This window comes from Ornithodoros turicata, chromosome 1 (assembly GCF_037126465.1).
Source record: "Ornithodoros turicata isolate Travis chromosome 1, ASM3712646v1, whole genome shotgun sequence".
In the NCBI taxonomy this organism is placed as follows: Eukaryota; Metazoa; Arthropoda; class Arachnida; order Ixodida; family Argasidae; genus Ornithodoros; species Ornithodoros turicata.
Genome location: NC_088201.1, coordinates 16,123,785 through 16,142,621, shown reverse-complemented (window position 1 = coordinate 16,142,621; position 18,837 = coordinate 16,123,785). Strand labels below are relative to the sequence as shown.

The window sequence follows — 18,837 nt, the reverse complement described above, 5'->3', positions numbered from 1 at the left end:
AGCAGCTGCTATGAAGTCACATTGCCAGTTTGTCTTTCCGTATCAACGACTCTTCGACGGTGAACGCATCCTCATTATTTCATCTATCACCAATAACCTTGCCAGTTCTTATGGACCAGTTGGTATCCTTTACGGCAAATTATCAATGCTTATCAGTCGATAGCTGCTTATCAGACCTAAATACCGATTATAAGCAGAAACAACTGGTCAGCCCGTATCAACCATTCAAGATCGGTCCACATGGACCTCAGCAGCATTTCACCTCTCAGTAACGTTATAAGTAAACTAGCTCTTATAAGGAATTATCACAGGTTGAACGGTTGTCATAAATCCTTGCAAAGTATCCAGCATCCATTATGCTCTTTTTTTTTTAAATCCATCTGTATGAATCCTCATCGACACTTTATCAGTCCATAGTTTCAATAATGAGGCATGAATTACACGTAGAGTGCTTAAAAACAACCTGGATTAATCGAATGGCACCCGGATTATTTCAGATGGCACCTGGATTCAATCAGATGACACTTGAATTAAAATGGGTGGGAAAACCTGTAGTTACTGCAAAAAGAAACTAGTTACAGTTACAAGTTACATTATTAAATTATGAGCTTTATGAGTTTCTATGAGCAACACGCCCTAAAGCGTTCATTCCGAGGACGTTATCCCGAGATCTCACTTGACAGCAACACCATCTTTGCTAGCTTACCTCGCTCCACTTTTCAACATATCTCAATTAGCTCAGAAAGAGAACCGTATAGCGATAAGCGCGCACACCAAATTTTATTCTTTTTGCTTTGTGCCTCGTAAAGAAAAAAAAGCTGGCGTCCTTAACCGTGCCCCGTAACGTTCCTGGAGCACGCTATGGATAACGAGTTTAGTGTGAACGCTATTCTTCACCGCGCCACATTTAAAGTCGACGCGCCCATTAAAAGATAACAGCATCTTACTACAGGGCCATAAATTTGGATGTCCCGGTAGACATGCGATTATTTGACATGTTCGGCGGTGGAAAGGGGAGCGGTCACTGCCGACATCGCGGAATCTGGTGTAGCCTGTCACACCGTGGACATAGCCTCAAACATCATGTGGATAACGTCATGATATAAGTACCAAACGAGACGAGGTTGTTCTCCTTTTACTTCACATACCTTACATAAGAGGCCTCGAACACGCCGCCCGTAATCAGCTCTTTTGTGACCCGGCTTTATTTGGCCACCGAACAGGCTGAAGCTGCCCTCTCACAAAATTTAATGAGGAATCTGGAATGAAACCAGATTTTTCAGGCATCATTATCGCGTCTGCACGGCATAGCCTACACCTTTTCATGTTTGGCAGCACGGACGCGTCCGAGCTCTTTTGGCTCACGAACCTCAACAAGACCATATAGGCAGCGGTCACATGAATGTCTGTAGCGCACCTACCAGTGGATACGCTGACGAATTAAAGCTGGATATCACAAGCTTGGAGAAGCTCCTCAAGGTGCCATTCGCACAAACGTAAAGGAGGGAACACATGAATGAGGGAACTCTTCCTCTTACCGCCGTTCCCTTTTTCCTTTGTCTTTTTTTTTTATGCGTGAGCATTAGAGTCCTCGATAGGCAAGAATCGTGGCGTGGTCTGTCTGTAGCCACGGCGCGGCGAGCATGCGCGGTGAGTGGAGAGGGAAGGCGAGGGCGCGTCGGCAGTGCTAGGCAGTGCAGCTGTGGTGGTCGACTGGTTCGGACGTGTCTGCGTGGGCGCGCCATGGGTTATGAAAGCTGTGCGAAGGAGCGGCGGCGAAAGAAGGCTGACACTGCGAGACGCCGCCGCCAAGCTGAATTGCCCGAAAGGCTCGTTTGGCTGTGAATGCTGTATTGCGTTAACCTTGTGTAGGATCGTGTGAAGGGCTGTGTAGCGTTTGCGGAGGGTCGTTGAGGGGTTATGTAGCGTTATGTAGGGAAGTTCCCAAAGAGTTTGCAAGTTTTAATGCTAGCGCATTTCCGTCGGATCCACCGATGAATCGACCACGTTTTCTTTTCTTCTTTTTGTCTTTTTTTTCTTTTTTGCTCTACGTAGTTGTACTACCTTTTCTGCTTTTCTTCTTCTTTCTTGCATTAGAACCGTATGCAGTGCCGACAACAGAGAGTGTAAAAAAGAGATTTCAGTGCCCCATACCGGGATGACACCGAAATAAACCATTGAAGAATAAAACATTGAAAAGTAATGTAAAAATCCACTTTTCAAAACGAATTTTCAAGAATAAACTCTGTCAATATCCACGGTGGCAAAACCAACTTGTAGAAATACACTTCACGAAATCAACTCTTCAAAATAAATGTGTCAAAATAAACCCTCTCTGATTGGTGGACGGCCAAAAGTCCCTATATTCGTCTCGAAAAGTAGTACGGCTGTCGTTGGGAGGGCTTCAATTTTCCCGATTGCGAAATCCCCTATCTCGAAATTCACAGTTTCGAAACGGAGAAAACGCTCCGATTGCTTCGCAAGATGATATGCCGTGTTTAAAAATTCGATATCACTAATTAACCGCTCAGCTTCACGAGTTTTCGATGTCTGTGAAAGTCCTTTTAGCGAATGAAAGTCACATTGCGGCCGTTAGGTTTAGCAGGGCAGACACGTCGGAACAGCATGTTGGTTAGTTCATTCGCTAAAACGACTTTCGCAGACATCGCAAGCTCCTGAAACTGAGTGGCTGATTAGTGATATGGGATTCACGCATATCATCTGAAAAAAGTAATCTGCAAAAATAGTAACTGAGTTATTTTTCATATGTAACTAGTTACACACCACGGAATTACCGCGTTAAAGTAACGTGTTACTTTACAGTTACCGTTCAAGAAAAAGAAAAGACCAATAAATATAACTATCAAAAACTTGCTTTTAGCTCTTGTACTGCCTTAGGACTAAATCGTGCAATTCTCGGTTGGGGAAAACAGTAGAGTATTTGAAGTAGAGCTCTGCACCGGCTGATTTTTTCGAGCCCGGCCCGGTGGCCCAGTGAATTGAGCCCGTCCCGTCCCGGTGACTCAGCGAATAGAGCCCGGCCTAGCATTTCCAGCCGTCACTTACGCGTTTCAAGCGCTTATCAAACAAATTTAGAAGTAAATTTATAAGAAGAGAAGACATGGCCACAAACATAGAAGAACTGGCGATTTAACACCGCAGCAGCGCAGGACCAAATTAAATCTAGAACGCACGCGGGCAAGCGCGTTATCGTTACACTACAAGTTTTTGTGGAGGTAGAGGATGTTGTCGACAATCTCCTCCTCCCAATCCCTACCCTTCTCACCAAGCTTTGGCGTCGTCACGACTATAGCGAGAAAAAAAGAGAAAGACGGAAGAAAGAAGGACGGGCGGGTGGAGGATAGAGGATGAAGGGTGGAGGTGCGTAGAGTCCAGGCTCGGCCCGACCCGGAGCACACAGCCAATGAGAATCCCGGCCCGACCCGCGAGCCGGGTCGAGGGCTCATGCTCGTGTACGGCTCTAATTTCAAGCCACAACAAACCGACACTAGGGAAGTGACGCGTGGAAAATATTGCAATATACCGGAGGACTATAGCCACATGTTACAGTTACTTTAGCCAAAAGCGGTAACTAGTTATAGTTACTCGTAACTTAGTCACTACCGAAGACCGCCTTCCGCTACGAATTGTATACTCACATTCCGGCGCCACAGCAAGAACGCCGCACCTGATCTTAGTTTCGCGAGCATTTCATGGCCATTACGAGCATTTGTCTTTTGTGCGCCCCCCCCCCCCCCCCGCCAGGGTGAGGGATAAGGTCAACGCGGCTAGCGACTCGAGATGCGCACGAGGCTCCTGTCTTACATAGTGCCACAGGATGGGCACTATGTAACAACTTACCTGCTGCCACAGAATAAGTATCTGTAGCGACTCACCTGTTGCAAGAGTCTGCAGTGCAGGCTTCTTTTCCTCGTTGAATGACCACTCGTTGTTTTTACGTTGTTTGGACATTGTCTCGAACAGGAAGTCGCAAAACTATCGGGGATATCCTACCCGAACCAAAAACCGTTTCAATCACTCTTTCTCTTATGTTTTGCGAGCGTCGCGCCAACACCAAACTTTTGAGGTAACATCTTGCTCCCCGTGAGAAGGCTTCGGACAATTTACTGATTGCAGAGTGTTTTGTGGGTGTCGCTCCGCGATCCGCACACATCCGGACACCAATCTTCAATTATGTCCAAACTGTCGTTGTCTTGTCAATATCAGTGTCCTCTAACTGAAGTGGGCGTGGCGACGGGGGTATCACACCGGCATGGTATAATCATAGTAATTCTCTCAGGTAATCGACGGCAGTGTGGGTTCAAGCCCAGTTGCTGGCACTCGCTGGCCTTTTCGTCATCTGCCGTTCTCTGTACGACACCATGCCAATTGTTTTGACGCCCTATCCTGGGGGCTGAAACCCGGAACCGACGAATGAGTGTGCACACACGACAGTCACGAAACTACGAAATTGGTTATACAAACGACATTCGGCGTATTTTCGATTGGTGCTCGACTGCTGTTTCTACTTTCTCAGCGCGTGCGGAGGGTACAGGGGTGTCCGAAATGTACACTGCTTCCACTCCGCGAGCAACAGAGATGCAGCAGTACAAGCTTTTGCATACCTATCTGGAATGTCACTCCGCTTCCACTGTATCGCCTTATTCGCTGCGATGCCTATAGAAAACGTGTGCATGGATCAGGATGAGACAGTGACGCTGGCCGTGCTTGCGCATTGACACACGGTGCGCGTCGTCAGCTACAGATGTCAGTGTGCGATGACAACGCATGGAAACGGAAGAAATCCACTAATCGCCATTTGAAGCCCTAACTATAACGAAATGCACGGCACAAAGCAGCGGATATCATTTCTTGAGTCCAACACGAAGCTTGAATCTTCGGATGTAATGCAACAATTTGACGTATTTTTTTTTATAATTGTTTCGCGAAGTTGAGCAACTGTACGTCGCCCGTTGCTACCTTACGTATCCAAACCGGAAGTCGAACTTCTCGACTCCCTCGAGTTCGGCAACATACACCCCATGGTGGTACAAGACCTTGTTCATCATTCGCTCTCTTCATAACGTTTATAACCTTTATGCAAGTGTGCTCCGAGTAGTACTCAAAGCACAAATGCGTGAGGGTAGTGCACGCTGCAGTAATAGGGCATCTATTCTCCCAACACACGGGACTTTCCAGTACACTGCACTTCTTTGATATGATAGCTTAAATGTTAGTAAGAATCTAGTGAATGTGTGACTTATTGTCAACACCGTGAGGCACGTCTCTGAGAGTCAAACGGTGGCAAGATCTGTACTATAGTGTATCTGACTGCTCGTCTGCGTTAAGCGCAGAATAACAAATGGCTCTGAGTAACGATATACCTGGTTTAATATACTACTTATCCGCCACGCTTTCATACACATCTTCACCTGGTGTTCTTAGAAGGGTAAATGCTACACGGTGTACGTGTGTGGTGCTAAGAGAAATACTTCAGTCCCTTTGCTCGCCCCGTCTGTTTGGTGTGAGAATAGTCTTGAAAAGTGGCACTCATGATCACACGTGTTCCAACACACTGGCTTCATGTGCTGCTGATAGCAGTTGCTACATCCTCCATGGCGGTCCTGGAAGTATAGTGAGTATCGTTAGGACTGAGTAACGTTATGCGGCTTACAGTGCTGTGAATGAAGGAGAAATCACATGGTGCGCCACAGAATGTGCTACAGTCCGTGATCTTTTTCTTTTTTGTTGACATGTTTCTAAGTTAGGGAAAGGAATGTGACGTGATCCTAAGTGGAGCTTTCGACATCGTGCGCTGGTATCACTAGGACAGGTATTTGGAATCCTCCCAACATCCACCTTCATCCTCCGTACACAAACAAAGGCGGTCGGACGCCTCTGTCGCATCTCGCGACCTTCACTTGTGGTATCTTCGGCAGGTCGCACCGATTCTCTGAGTCAGACCGCGAATTTGGCTCTCACTCCAATCCAAGCGAGTGAAGTTTCGCACAAGTCGAACGCGGTAGCCACCCTCGGAGCAAGGAAACGGTAGGTATGTAACCGAGCGTGATATTCGGTTTTGCGCCGAATAAAAAAATACGGAGGTGATTCGTGCCAAAGCAATATACGCTGGCGCGATGAGGCTGTTGAAGAACACGAACGGCGGTGTCAATCGCAACTTAACCTTTAATGAGCCCGAAGATATACCCCAAACCGCTTCATCGACCTCGTCTGGCATCTGCCCTAATTTGTAACAATGGCTTCTCAGCGTAATCCCCAAAGTCACGTGACTGTAACCCTACCAGATGTTACAACCGCTTTGACAGTGCAGGTCAGCGCGCATTGAGTCAGACTGTTAGAGACAAGCGCCTGAAAAGAACCAAGCCGAATGCAATCAGAGCGCGCCGTTTCCACCGACGGAAGACGATGCGTCTCGCTAGAGCGCTCTGGAGCCATCGGAGGCGACCAGTCGAAGATACGATTAGGTACACTTCAGGAAGTATGGAAGCTCTTTTGGTCGTTATTCTGGAACTTCGTGACACCGTCAAGTATACCTTACGCAATTGCACTTCCCGAAGAGAGACCACGACGAAGTAATAGGGAGTGAAAGTCCACGAGTAATACAGAAGCCTTGGTATCACACAGTGCTTCACCCCACACACGTGAGCATACATCAAGAGATGTACAGACTGCACTCAAAATGGCTATGGAGGCCCACACTCTTCCAACTTACGTAACTTGAAGCGAACCGCATCGAAGAATTACTAGATAAACTGTGGTGCTGAGTATGTAATGAACGTGCAACGCCACTGAGCGCAGCTACCAAACAGATGCTGTGTTTGAAGTTCTAGTTACGGAACCGTGCCTGTGGGAAAGATATGGCGTATATATATGACATAATGGTTTTTTGGTCAGTTGACATAATAAATCCACTTCTTAACAGGGTACCGACAACATTGTGATCGGATTATAAGGTGAGTGTTCATGTTATTTATGGCGAATTCCACTGGTCGAAGTACACAAAAATGATACACTAGCTTGAGTGTGCATGTTACAGTGGGCGCTTCAGTGCGTCGTGTTCATTGGTCGTTTCGTTTGCTCTTCGTTCGTTTCTACAGTTTACCCACACCTGCACACTACACCGTGCGCTACACGAAAACGACCTGTAGAATTCGTCATAAGAATGGGGTGGAGTAAAAGTGGAAAAACAGCGAGTGCCTTTTCAGCAGCACAGGGTACGTCTTCCAGCGAATTCGAGGTAATTCGTCTATTGGACTGGAATAAGTCTTTCATGGTGTACTATACAAGTGTACCCTTCGACTTTATTCCACGATCTGCAATCGTACTTAAGGACATCACAGAGTGCCACGTTCAGCGAGTGGCAGCATCAAATGCTCCAATACGAGTAATGACAGTATGCAATTCGTTTCACACATATAAATATTGCGCGACCACGTGGTGAATTTACAATGACGCCATCTGTATGGCTATCAGGGCAGGTGGTGATAACTTTACACATTTGGAGTCCCCAGTTTTCATTGCCTCTGTGCAAAAGAAGCAGACCAAGACCGCCGGAAGTGCAAGGCTCCCGCGCTTCCCCCCCCTTTAAAAAAACAGCAACTGAAAAACAGAAAACTAAAAAAAAACAGGTAGGTCGTTGCCATAGCAGTACCTGCGTACGATTGTTGTTCGTTTTGATCGCTTGGGAGGTACACAGAGGGAAAACAACGCCTGCCCTATCTTACAAGCGGCGATGTCGCGTCATAAAAAATATCGACATCTAAACAGGGAACCCAAAGTATAGAACTTTCCTCTGTCCTAAGCAATGCAGGCAGTTGGCGATGCCAGCGACCAAGTCATTGAGAGTCTCCAAACGTTTGCCGACATTACTGCAACAGGGGAGAGGTTTTGCATTCTAGGGGACATTCAGCGCCAGTCCAGGTAAACAGTAACAGTAACGGTAAAAACAGTAACGGTATCAGGTGACCGAAGGGACCAGATGTTCTCATTGGGACGACCTTGTAGCTTTTATAATTAAAAAGTTAATTAACGATTTTTAGGTAATTAGTCATTCGACAGTTGAGCAACAGACGGTCAAGAACGTCCGCCGGCCCAGAGATGATAGAAGTGAAAACAGGATGTCTATGGCCCTTTGCTGTTTATGAAAAGTCGGTATTAAAAAAAAAAGACACCCTGTATATCATGTAAACCAACTAAGATCCAACCATTAACAGGGGGGGGGGGGGGGGGGAAGGTAGCCGGAGCTCTTTGAGTGCACGTAGAACATGTGTTTACAAGTCACAAACGTTGCCACACCAGCACTGGACAGCTGTTTCGGCCTTCTTAAGCCTCTTCAGGAGTGCGCAGGTCAGGTCCGAGTCCCGCCACCGGCACTCACCGACTTTTCATCAACTGCCCTCCTTCAGATCATACCTGCGCTCCGCTGAAGAGGCCCAAGGAGGCCGAAACAGCTGTCCAGTGCTGGTGTGGCAACGTTTGGGACTTGTAAAAACAGGGACATTAATGAACATAGTGTACTTGTGTACCGAAGTGTACACTTTCTTTTTACCCTGTCTCCCTTGCACTTTGTGTATTAAAGCTTCATTGCTGGTTCGTGAGTCTGTGTGTTCGTCTCATCCTGTGTTCGTCTTGTGTTTTCCTTCAAGTTCAAGGCAATGTTAACATCAAGGGGCATTAAGTTTGTCTCCCAGGTTTTAGCTTTGTACTATAAGATAGTACACTCTATATAGAAAACGAGATCTTGTTGGTCTTGTGTGCATAAAGCTTTGTGTATACCTAGACTTTTATATTAGTGTTCCGCGTTTAGTTATAATGGTGTCTTCAAAATCCAAAACGTTTATTGAACATGGATAATAATTTACATGACATTGCCTTTATGTAAACCGCGTGTGCCTTATGGAGAATGTGGGCATGAACAGTTTGATGTATGATGGAGGCACTAGGCTTAGCGCTGTAGCCAGTGCGGTGTAAACTTACGGTAGCAAGACATTCGATGCCTCTCCGTGTCTGTTTTGAGACAACGACTACTGCAATAGGCCACCATGCCGCAATCGACACACTTCACCCTTCCGGGTAGGTCACACTCTGGCCGATAGCAAACACCCAAAGGTCCAACTGGAATCAAAGAGCACGACTATGGAAAAAAAATGCAAAAGAGGGAACCAGCCAACAAAATTAAATGTGGCAAATGAATGCAACGTACCATACTTGCTTTTAGGGATGAATTTCGGCTTTCTCACAGTGCCGTTTGCGACATCTCTTGTCGAAGTTCGGAATGTACTATCGCTACCTGGAATGGCACTTATCAATAAAATGATCTGTCTACAAGTCTGCTTGTACTATAAAACGCCCAGGAGAAGGCGTTACATGAGGGGAGCTAAGCCACAATGAGTTGCAACCAACGGAAAACCCAGATCATAAAGAAAAAGAAAAAAGTAGCAGTGGAATGAAGGACGGCAGTTGACAAAGAGCCAGCGAGTGCCGGCGGAGGGAATCGAGCCCACACCTCTCTTTTTCCTCTCTCTCTCTCTCAGCAGCTTTCTGTAAGAGCATGACACGATGAAGGATATATTATTTACTTTATAATGAGGGAAAAAAGCCATTAAAGAAACAAGTAAATGACACTAGACGTGTTTGAAATTCAAAATTACAGATTAAGATGGCTTCTATGGCTGCACGCAGAGAAACAGATACTCATGGAACGATGCGACAGCACCAGAGGACACTTGTTTCGCCGTGTTTGCGGCTCGTCAGCTATATATTTCATTATGTGCTGCACGTAACATAATAAGGTGAATTGTTCTTAGGTTGAACATGACTATAGTAGAACCATAAAAGGAAGATCCATGATCAAGAATAGTAGTAGTCAGAAAAATATTTCGGGAGGGGTTGTATGGGGACATTATGGAGGAGGAGGAGATCACCCTTGTTTCCCTCTCTCAAATGCACTACCAAAGGTATGTTTTCGATTTTCGAGGGGGGTTGAAACCCCCTCTGGCTACGCCACTGATCCACAGGGCCGTACCCGCAAGAGATTTATGACGTACAGCCACATATACGCTGATTGCCAGTCAGGTGTGCTACCAGAACGGTGCTGGTTCGAGTCCCGCCACCGGCACTCACCGACTTTTCGTCAGCTGACGTCCTTCAGGTCATTGCTTGTGCGTTGGTGAGGCTTAAATGTTGTGTTTGACTTATTTGTTCACTCAGCCTCCGCTCTGTTAATAGCGGAAGCTTATCTCATCACTCAAACGAGGAATGTACAGTGCTGGACAAAAGTTCACGGAACGCCCCAGCGGCGTATTTTCTCCTCTCTCTACTAGCAGTATATGAATATGAACCACAAAGGAGGTTAAATAGTGGGAACAATAGGTGTCCTTCAATGAGCTATTCCACAAAAGATGCATACCATCAGATGTAATGAGGGGTGTTTGTTCCCTTCTCGGTGATATTGTTTCTGGTGGGCTTGTTGAGGAAGACTGGGAGAGTGCTCCGCGCTTCGTCTCTGCAACAGAAATAACTAATCTCACTGTTCGAAACGAGCTTATCACTACCCTATGCATAATTACACCCTTTCGAAACTGTTTGTATGTGTTCATTACATGATACAAACCAGCAGAATATCAACAGAAAGAGCAAAAATATCCGCAGGAAAAAGAACATGCACTGCCGCCTTTCCCGGCGTACTGTGCAATGGCTACGAATGAAAACATTAAGAGCAGAATTGTCATTGTTGACCAACTTGATATGCAAGGCAATGCGCTAGTTGGATTATGTGACGTCTATAGCCTTCCTTCAGACACCCGAAGCACGTTCTCATTATGCATGGGATTGAAAGTAGCCACTGAAACTTCTAAGAGACCTCTTTTGGAACCTGACAAAGTATGACCCTCGAAACGGCTTCAACAGCTCCCATAGAGAAAAGCCAAGCAATTTATAGGGAAATCACTGTTTGTTTGTAAAATATCCCCTCCTTCCTTCATAGCATTTCTACTGCGCACTCGTGCGGACACTTTTCCATCTGCCATTGTTAAAGTTCGGGTTCTCGTCATGCGAACGGTGTGTGCCTTTCAAGTTCACTTACTTTCTTTGAGCTTGAGGATGATGGATTTGGCGGGGTACACTTTGGTAACGAAAGAACCTCCTTCTTGAAATGTGATCTCATTGTTAGTTTCTGTGATGAAATTGTACTTCTGCATTGCGACTTCTTGAATAGAAGGGTCGTCTGAATTCATTAAAAATGCTCGCAGTTGGCTTAACGTCATGGGCGTGGCTGCTGGCAAGAGCACTGAACCAATGCAGTCCCGTGCACCGTGGTCGCTGTTCATTATGTAAACCAGGTACTTTGCATACTGCTCTTCTATAAAGCAAAGACAAAGCATGTCTGAACTGAGATACTGCAGTGAGAGCGTTGCTGTTCGCAAGAAAAAACGTCTTCGTACCTTGATCATCTTCATTTTCATCCACAGCACCTGGTATGACTGTGGTGCTTGCTCCTTCCAGAGAGCCTTGCAGCCTGTAAGTAAAAATATGTTAAACGCTGCAATGAGTTGCCGCTTTATTTTACTTGTGCCACTTAAACTGCAAACTTCCAACTGAAGCAGTGGTACGTCGGCATACACCATGCACGGAAACAGTATACTGACGCAAATTTTCACCATCAAAAACGGGATTTGGAGTATCTAACTCTCGTGGTACACTCGATTCTAGGGGGCTATGCATCGGAGACAACATGCACGTTCACGATGAATCTTACCGAATATTCTGAACGGCGTTACTAAGCCAGCTTTGAATGTGAAAGTAACACTTACGAAAGGCATAGTTTCAACTAGAACTTAGTTTCGGCACCTACTTGGTGGAAGAAGTTGCTCAGTACGCCGTCTTCGGCGAGGGACGTTAAATGTGGTGTGCCGTGTGTCGAGATTTCGGCGTACGTTAAAGAAACCTCAGGTGGGCAAAATTAATCCACAGACCCGACCACTGTGGCGTCGCTCATGATCACAGTTGTCTCGCGACGTACAGCCCCGAAATATTATTATTATTAGTTTCGGCACCTGTAAACAAGCTGTCGAAATGAGCCACATCCGTGGATTTTCGGTGACCTGTTGCATTAGCGGTAACCGCGGTAGCGCTCACACTTCGCGTTAGGTACATTCCACCATATTCCACCTCTATATCGAAGCATTCGTTGGTAAGCTTGGTGTTTGTGTCTTTACAGCTATTACAGTGACTCGTTGCTGTAACTTCCAGACGCAGCGTCATTTCAAATTGTGGTGATAGTGCTTCTGCACCGCCTGCCGCTTTCCCGCCATACATGTCCTCTTTCTCTCTCGTTTCTGCCGTGATGTCGCAATGGAACGTACGCGTTGCACCAGTAAGACTGGGAAGAGACCCGCATCGTAATCCTGGCAGTGGTCTGCGTTTCACCTGGACTCTTTCGCGTACACTTCAGACAAATGTCTGTACAATACCGTCCTCAGACCGTCACCAGAACACCATACCGCTGTCTTCCGGCATGCACATCGCTGGGCAGCCGAACGAGCGCCCGTCGTACTCTTCTAGGGAATGGCCCATCATTAAATACTTCATTTTGTGACATAAGTTTCGCAAGGTGCCAGTATACAGGGTGCTTCTCGAAGAATGGGCCAAAATTTTCTTAAATTCGTGCTTTATTATTTTCCTTCGAAAACTGCGCTGCGTGTACCTATTTGCGGCATGACCTACTACTTCGTATTATTTTTTTAACAGCCAGCACCAGCCTTAATGAGCTTTCATAATGAATTTGCTTCATTAGTAAAAATGAGTAGGCGATTTAAATTAGAAACTTGTAGAGCCGAGCCTCCAGGTCTGAAATCCGCAATAACGCAAACCGGTGCGAGCTTTTGTGCTGCAGCATGAAAGGGACAAAAACGCTAAATCTGGGTGCGTCCGACAGAGTTCCGTTCTACATGCGGCAGCTTTTTTCGTATCCCCCCTTGCTGTGTCCCTCTCTCCCTCAGTCTACTGGCTGGCCGTGCCATAATTGGCGGCGTACCTCCACTTTGCGACAGAAGTGCCGCTATCGCGCTTCTATTTCTTCTCAATACATGGTAGACTGGAAGTTCTGGCAACGACGATGAAGACAAGGTTTACTTTAGATATGGTGAACCATACTTTAGATTCATTGCATACAGAGCAGGGGTACATCACGCATCACGAATCGCAGAACGGCAGCAAGCTTCGACGAGACACAATTAGCCACACACGTAGCCACACAATTGTGGGCGGGCTCACCTTACGTGTAAATCTACTCCCAATTATTACTATGGACGAGACATAAAGTGGAGAGGTGGATATAAAATGGCCGCGCCTGAAATGAAACTTCTCACAACGAACGATTTTGCATTTTTTTCATCTGCCATATAGTGCACCATATGAGCTCGTTGCGGTTTCCATTTTTGCGGTTTAGGAGACATGAGTGCTCTACTCGACAACTTTTTAATTGAAACCACCAACCCATTTTTTATTGATAATGAAAGCTCATTAAGGCTGGCTCTCGCCTGTCAAGAATCATTACGTTGAAATAGGCCATACCGCAAATAGGCATAGGTATGTAGCGCAGTTTTCGAATGAAAAACGAACCATGAATTGAGGAAAATTTTGACCCACACCTCGAGAAGCACTCGGCTGCATATTCCCCAGCCGAGTTGTAAAGAAAGCAACGAAAAGGAGAAGTGTGGAGAAAGCATCAATCGCCAGTCTGTCCAGTTATGCCTTGCAAAAGATTCCCGACGAAACAAGCAAACAAACGTTCGTGTAAGGAAAAGTGCAGAACGAACGCAAGGCCAAGATTTGCGCGAAACTCGCTAAATGTAAATGAAATAACTACAGATGGGGCGAATCCAGAATTTTCCGAATCCGAATCCGAATCCGAATCCGAATCCGAATCCAAAGAAGGTTCTGCGAATCCACAAATCTTACGAATCGCGAATCTTTCGAATCCTTTCTTAAAAAAAGTTTGAAAGACCAGGGGGGAAAAACACTTCTACTGAAAAGTGTTTTGATGTAGAATTTAATAGTTTTTTAATGAAAAACAAATTAAATAATAGTTCATTTTCAGGAGGAAACATACCCATATACTCGTACTACTTCTGAAATATAATTTTATTAACATGTTGTTCATCGACTACAGGAAATGCATAAACTCTCGAGTCTCAATTCTTTCTATAAAACTAAGAAACAATCAAAATCAAACCCACGTTCCTTTTAAACTTGTAATGTAAGAGTTCCTGCCTGAACTCTTTCAGCCCAGAGCAATGTAAACAAACAAACAAACAAGAAAACACAGCAGAAAGTTTTAAATTAATGCAGACTTTTGTTCAAAAACACCAGCATTCTCACTCGATCAGGCTCTATTCCTACTGCATTTTTATCAGCTATGACACCCGATGTGCTGAAGAATCCTTCTGACATTAATGTCAATGGGGGTGTGATCAGGATCTTTTTAGGCCAATCAAGCTTTCGGTGGACTCTGGAGGCGGCAATTTTAAAAAGAAAGAAACAAACGTGGTTGGTGGATTCGAAAGATTCGATTCGCCGTTTTTGGGCACTGGGATTTGAATTCCCGAATCTCGAATCCCTAGGAATAGGGTTCGGGGATTCGGTTGCCCCATCCCTAGAAATAATGCAAGAATTTTACAAACATTCCTAAACTCTTAGAAGTATTGGAGAATCTGATGCAGGCTTCGGACTCACCACTGTGCTGATGACGGCTGAGGCTAGCGACGGTCATGTAAACTGATTAAATGTTGAGAAAGTTATTTTTGCAGGAAATAAATATAATATAGACAACAATACTACATAATTAACAGTGCTGCACTTCAGAACGCGTTTGTTGTTAATATTACACTTCAGTATCAGTGCACCGATATGGGAACAGATCCGAGGTTACGTAGGAAACCCCGTATGCAGGACAACTAGTTGGAAAGGCATGCGACAGTTTTCCTTCGTTCATAGCAGAGTTCAGGCAGAACTTGTTTTATCCTCTTTCTGTGCCCGCGACGAATGGTCGCCTCTACGTTTTGTTTTGTCTCCACACTGCTCATGCATGAGGTGGCTACACTGCATCTTGCTCGCTAATGGCGAATTCCACTGGCAGAAACTGGACAGGCGCGGCTTGTTCCATTGGGGGAGGACAGGCAAAACATTTTTTTTTCCAAGATGCAATACTTTTTTGACCCGCCAATTCGACTGGGGCAAACCGAGCGGAACGTGACGGGAAAGGACAGGGATGTGCGCGACAAACGAGGGCTGTAATAATAATTAGGAGTATATTTACACATAAGGCGAGTCCGCCTACACTGATGTGGCTTCATGCAGGCGCAATCCTGCCTGGCTATGTTGCTATACACACAGCATGATCAATCCAATAGGTGATTTTACAGAGGTGCGCGCGCAACCAAGCGCGCGGCGCAAAGCAGCATGGGAACTTTGAGGGACACTGCTCCGTCGTCTGCTTCGGTTATGGTTTACCCCGGATGACGCTGCTGCTGCGCACACCGGGAATGTTGTTGCTGTTCTTCTACCTCCGTCTCTAGCCGTCTCGTAATACTTTAAGAACCTCTAAGGACAGCTGGCACTTGCTTTTGTAAAAAGTACACAATCTTCTGTGGCTCATCTCATAGAGTCAACAATACAAAAAGAAAATATACGCGGATTGCAGCGCCGCGCTCTGTGCTCCTGCTGATGGCTTTCCAGTGATGGAGACAAATCCGCATGACACTGCCGGGAGTAGGCAACTGCCCCATCGGGAAAAATTTTCCGTCTCAATGGTGTTGCCACCCATAAATCATTCGACCTTTACCGCTTTGCACACTAACTGGGTACAGTTAACCGAGAAGTTGTTGCGAGGAAGACTATATGCTGAAAATGAAAGAGGGTAAGGGTTCTCTGCTGCTGCCGTTAACTCAGCTGTAAGATCTAGAAACTACAACTACCTCTACAACTACGATTCGGTGAAATGTTTCGTGGCGGTGAGACGTGAAGTGCGCTTTAGTTGCTTGCTTGCCAAAATCAACCTTTGAACGGAATACCCCGAGATGTAACGACCGTGAACAACGATATAGCTCCGATTCGTACTTCATTTTTATGTAATTGTTACGCCATGAGGTACAGGCAGAGCGAAAGAACGATATGCTTGAGGGTGATTGTGAAATCTGTTCATTTGTTCAGGTTCCATACAGGTATAATAGGCATGTGATTTATGTTGAGTTCACTGTGTGTTGTTCAAGTGTGTAAGAATTGCTTCTTAGTTATAATATACTGTCGTAAACGTATTTCTATTCGCGATGTATTAATTTTCGCGAATTTCGCGACCGCTAAAAAATCGCGAAAAACTGTATTCGCGAATACAGCTTGACGTTTATCCCGCGGAAGGAAAGAGCCCGGAATCGCGAAATGAAATACTCGCGAATGACTTCACAAATGACAGTCTGCGCGATTCGCGAAAATTACATACATCGCGAATAAAAATAAGTTTGCAGTATCTGTCATACGATTCTCTGCCTTACTTCACATTCCTCCCGCCTGACGTTTCCCCAACGTGAACTTAACAGCTTTGAAATGCAGACACTCAAACCATTCGGTTTCTACCTGTCATACTGGGTCGCGGGGATGGTACGTAAAACAGATTATGTAGAGATGTGTGTCAGTGAAAATTTCGACCTAATTAAATAGAACTTCTACAAAATAAATGAAGTAATAAATAGGTAAATAATAAGTTTTCTTTATATATATATATATATATATATATATATATATATATATATATTCTATAATACTCTGCATTCATGGTTTGTTGGCTGCTATAGTTGATCGCGCACTGCATGGCCTTTGTTGAAAATTGTTTTTGTGTCTTTTTTCGTCTACATTTTTGTCTCTATCGACGCATCGTTCCCACCGCCACGAAACCTGAACTCACGTCTTCTGGCTCGCCACAGAGAAGACATCTTCTGGGACCTTGGCTGATCCCCGCGGTTGATCGTCGGGCGAGACGTGAGGTAGCGCCTCCGATGGTTCCTCGTCTTCCTCTGAATCGTCTACGTCTAAGTCTCTGAGTTCGGGCTCAAAGTCATCCTCGACACCCTCGATGGCAACAGGAACATCGCTTAGCCGCCCGTCCGAAGGCGAGGGACCTATCTCACGGGGTTGTTCTACTCTCGAAGACAACTGAGATGAATACCCATCCAAGTAGTCTGTTTCTCCCTGGAGGCCAAACCGTCGACTTTCGTCCTCCACGGTAAAGAGAGACGTTTCCTGCGGTCGTTCATCCCGTGCTATGATCACTTCTCGCTCTGTGTCTGTCACATGTTGGCTCGTCTTGTGGGCGTACAAGGCTTCAGCCTCACTATCACCCTTTTTGATCATAGTAGGGGGAGGTAGTGAGTTTCCTGGAAGATAATAGTACGCATAAGTGGCACGAAAAGTTTGTGCCAAAACCATGGCTAAACGCGTCGGTTGTTCCAGTCACAGATTGCCAGGTCATACCCGCATGCATTTTCCAGTGCGCCTCTGCAGCTGTTGAAGTAATTTCGTGTGAACAGGAAAAAAAATTCACGTCGGCATTAGCTTTGTACTACCAACGACCCAGCGGGCGAAATCTCGCCACCAGAGCAGCCTTGACACCAGTAACACCATCCCATTGGCCCGTTACAACGCCACGTAGATAAAGAAAGTCTGCTTATTGCCTCCTCTTCCTCTTTTGCCACGTGGGCTGGTGGTGGTGGTGATCGTAACAGCTTGCCGTTGTTGGCCTCAGAGCTGTGGGCATCGTCACGTGAACATATAAAGTCGGGATGACGTCACCTTCAGCCACTCGCCACAAACAACTTTGAAACACAGGCTTTTTGTGGCTACCAGCGGTTTCCCATGCGACTCATGGCAGCTCGTCTCATACCTACGAACGCCGAAAGCAGGGTCGTCATTGGCGAACTGGTAATGAATACGTCACGTCGTTTAAGGGATCAGGCTTTCTTGATCTAAGCGGCGTTGCACGTTATCACAAGCTATGGATTGAAGATAGCTCCAGGCATGGAAAAACACTCATGACGAGAATATTAATAAAGTGCGAAAGGATAATTTTGTGCGTATATAGTCTTTACATTCAGCTAAGTTAAGTGAGGGAAGATGGGTGCTCGTACCGTCTTGCTGTGCCTCGACTACTTGTATGAGGCGATTAATGAATTTCAGAGGACTTCGAGAATTCCTTCTTCGAATTTCAGAGAACTTCGGAGGACTAAGCATGATGAAAACATTTTTCCAAGTTACAGTGCATCTTCTTGTGTTGCCGACCGGTGCTTGCTTAAGTGAATTACCCAGCGCGTGAAAGAAAGAAAGCGAGTGTGGCAGCTATCGGTGCATTTGTAGCACATGCAGTGGCAGAGTATGTGCATGATTTGTAGCCGTACGCTTACGTTTCCTGCTTCGAAAATAGCAGTAGATAACGAAGAGAATGAATAAAACAACGAGTATGGCGTTGATTACAATTGCAGCAATCCAAGAGTCTGGTAAGCCCCCTTCTTTTTCCACTTCGTGCTTCTCTGCCTCTTCGCTCTCGAGCGATTGCTGAAATATGAAATGCCGTGCTATCATTGAAGTCACAGTTCCTCCTCACATTGTCTTCATTCTTTGATTTCTCCTTTCCATAGAAGTGTGGTATGTTTGTGCGTGTATGTATGTGCTGGACTAAAAGCTTTTTGCATCGTTGCGTACCAATGACAGTTAAGGGGAACTCCGGGAGCACTTATGTGTCCATGCTCACTGTATGATTGGGTGCGTCGG

General features: G+C 45.7%; 1 protein-coding gene across 3 annotated transcripts in view; it reads right to left on the bottom strand.

The window, feature by feature from the left end:
- Positions 1-5,393: 5,393 nt before the first annotated feature.
- The window catches only part of LOC135377538 (uncharacterized), a 55,962-nt gene continuing 42,518 nt past the window's right edge, over positions 5,394-18,837 (bottom strand). The window contains exons 15-22 of one of the 3 annotated variants that reach the window (XM_064610037.1): positions 18,471-18,621; positions 16,979-17,447; positions 11,463-11,536; positions 11,105-11,380; positions 10,430-10,525; positions 9,224-9,310; positions 8,998-9,135; positions 5,394-5,624 (exon numbers count right to left, since the gene is read on the bottom strand). In XM_064610037.1, coding sequence (XP_064466107.1) covers positions 5,605-5,624; positions 8,998-9,135; positions 9,224-9,310; positions 10,430-10,525; positions 11,105-11,380; positions 11,463-11,536; positions 16,979-17,447; positions 18,471-18,621 — 1,311 coding nt within the window. In that variant the 3' untranslated portion in view covers positions 5,394-5,604. Of the gene's footprint in view, positions 5,625-8,824; positions 9,136-9,223; positions 9,311-10,429; positions 10,526-11,104; positions 11,381-11,462; positions 11,537-16,978; positions 17,448-18,470; positions 18,622-18,837 lie in introns of those variants that run through there. The other 2 variants (XM_064610036.1, XM_064610038.1) reach the window with 2 other exon arrangements.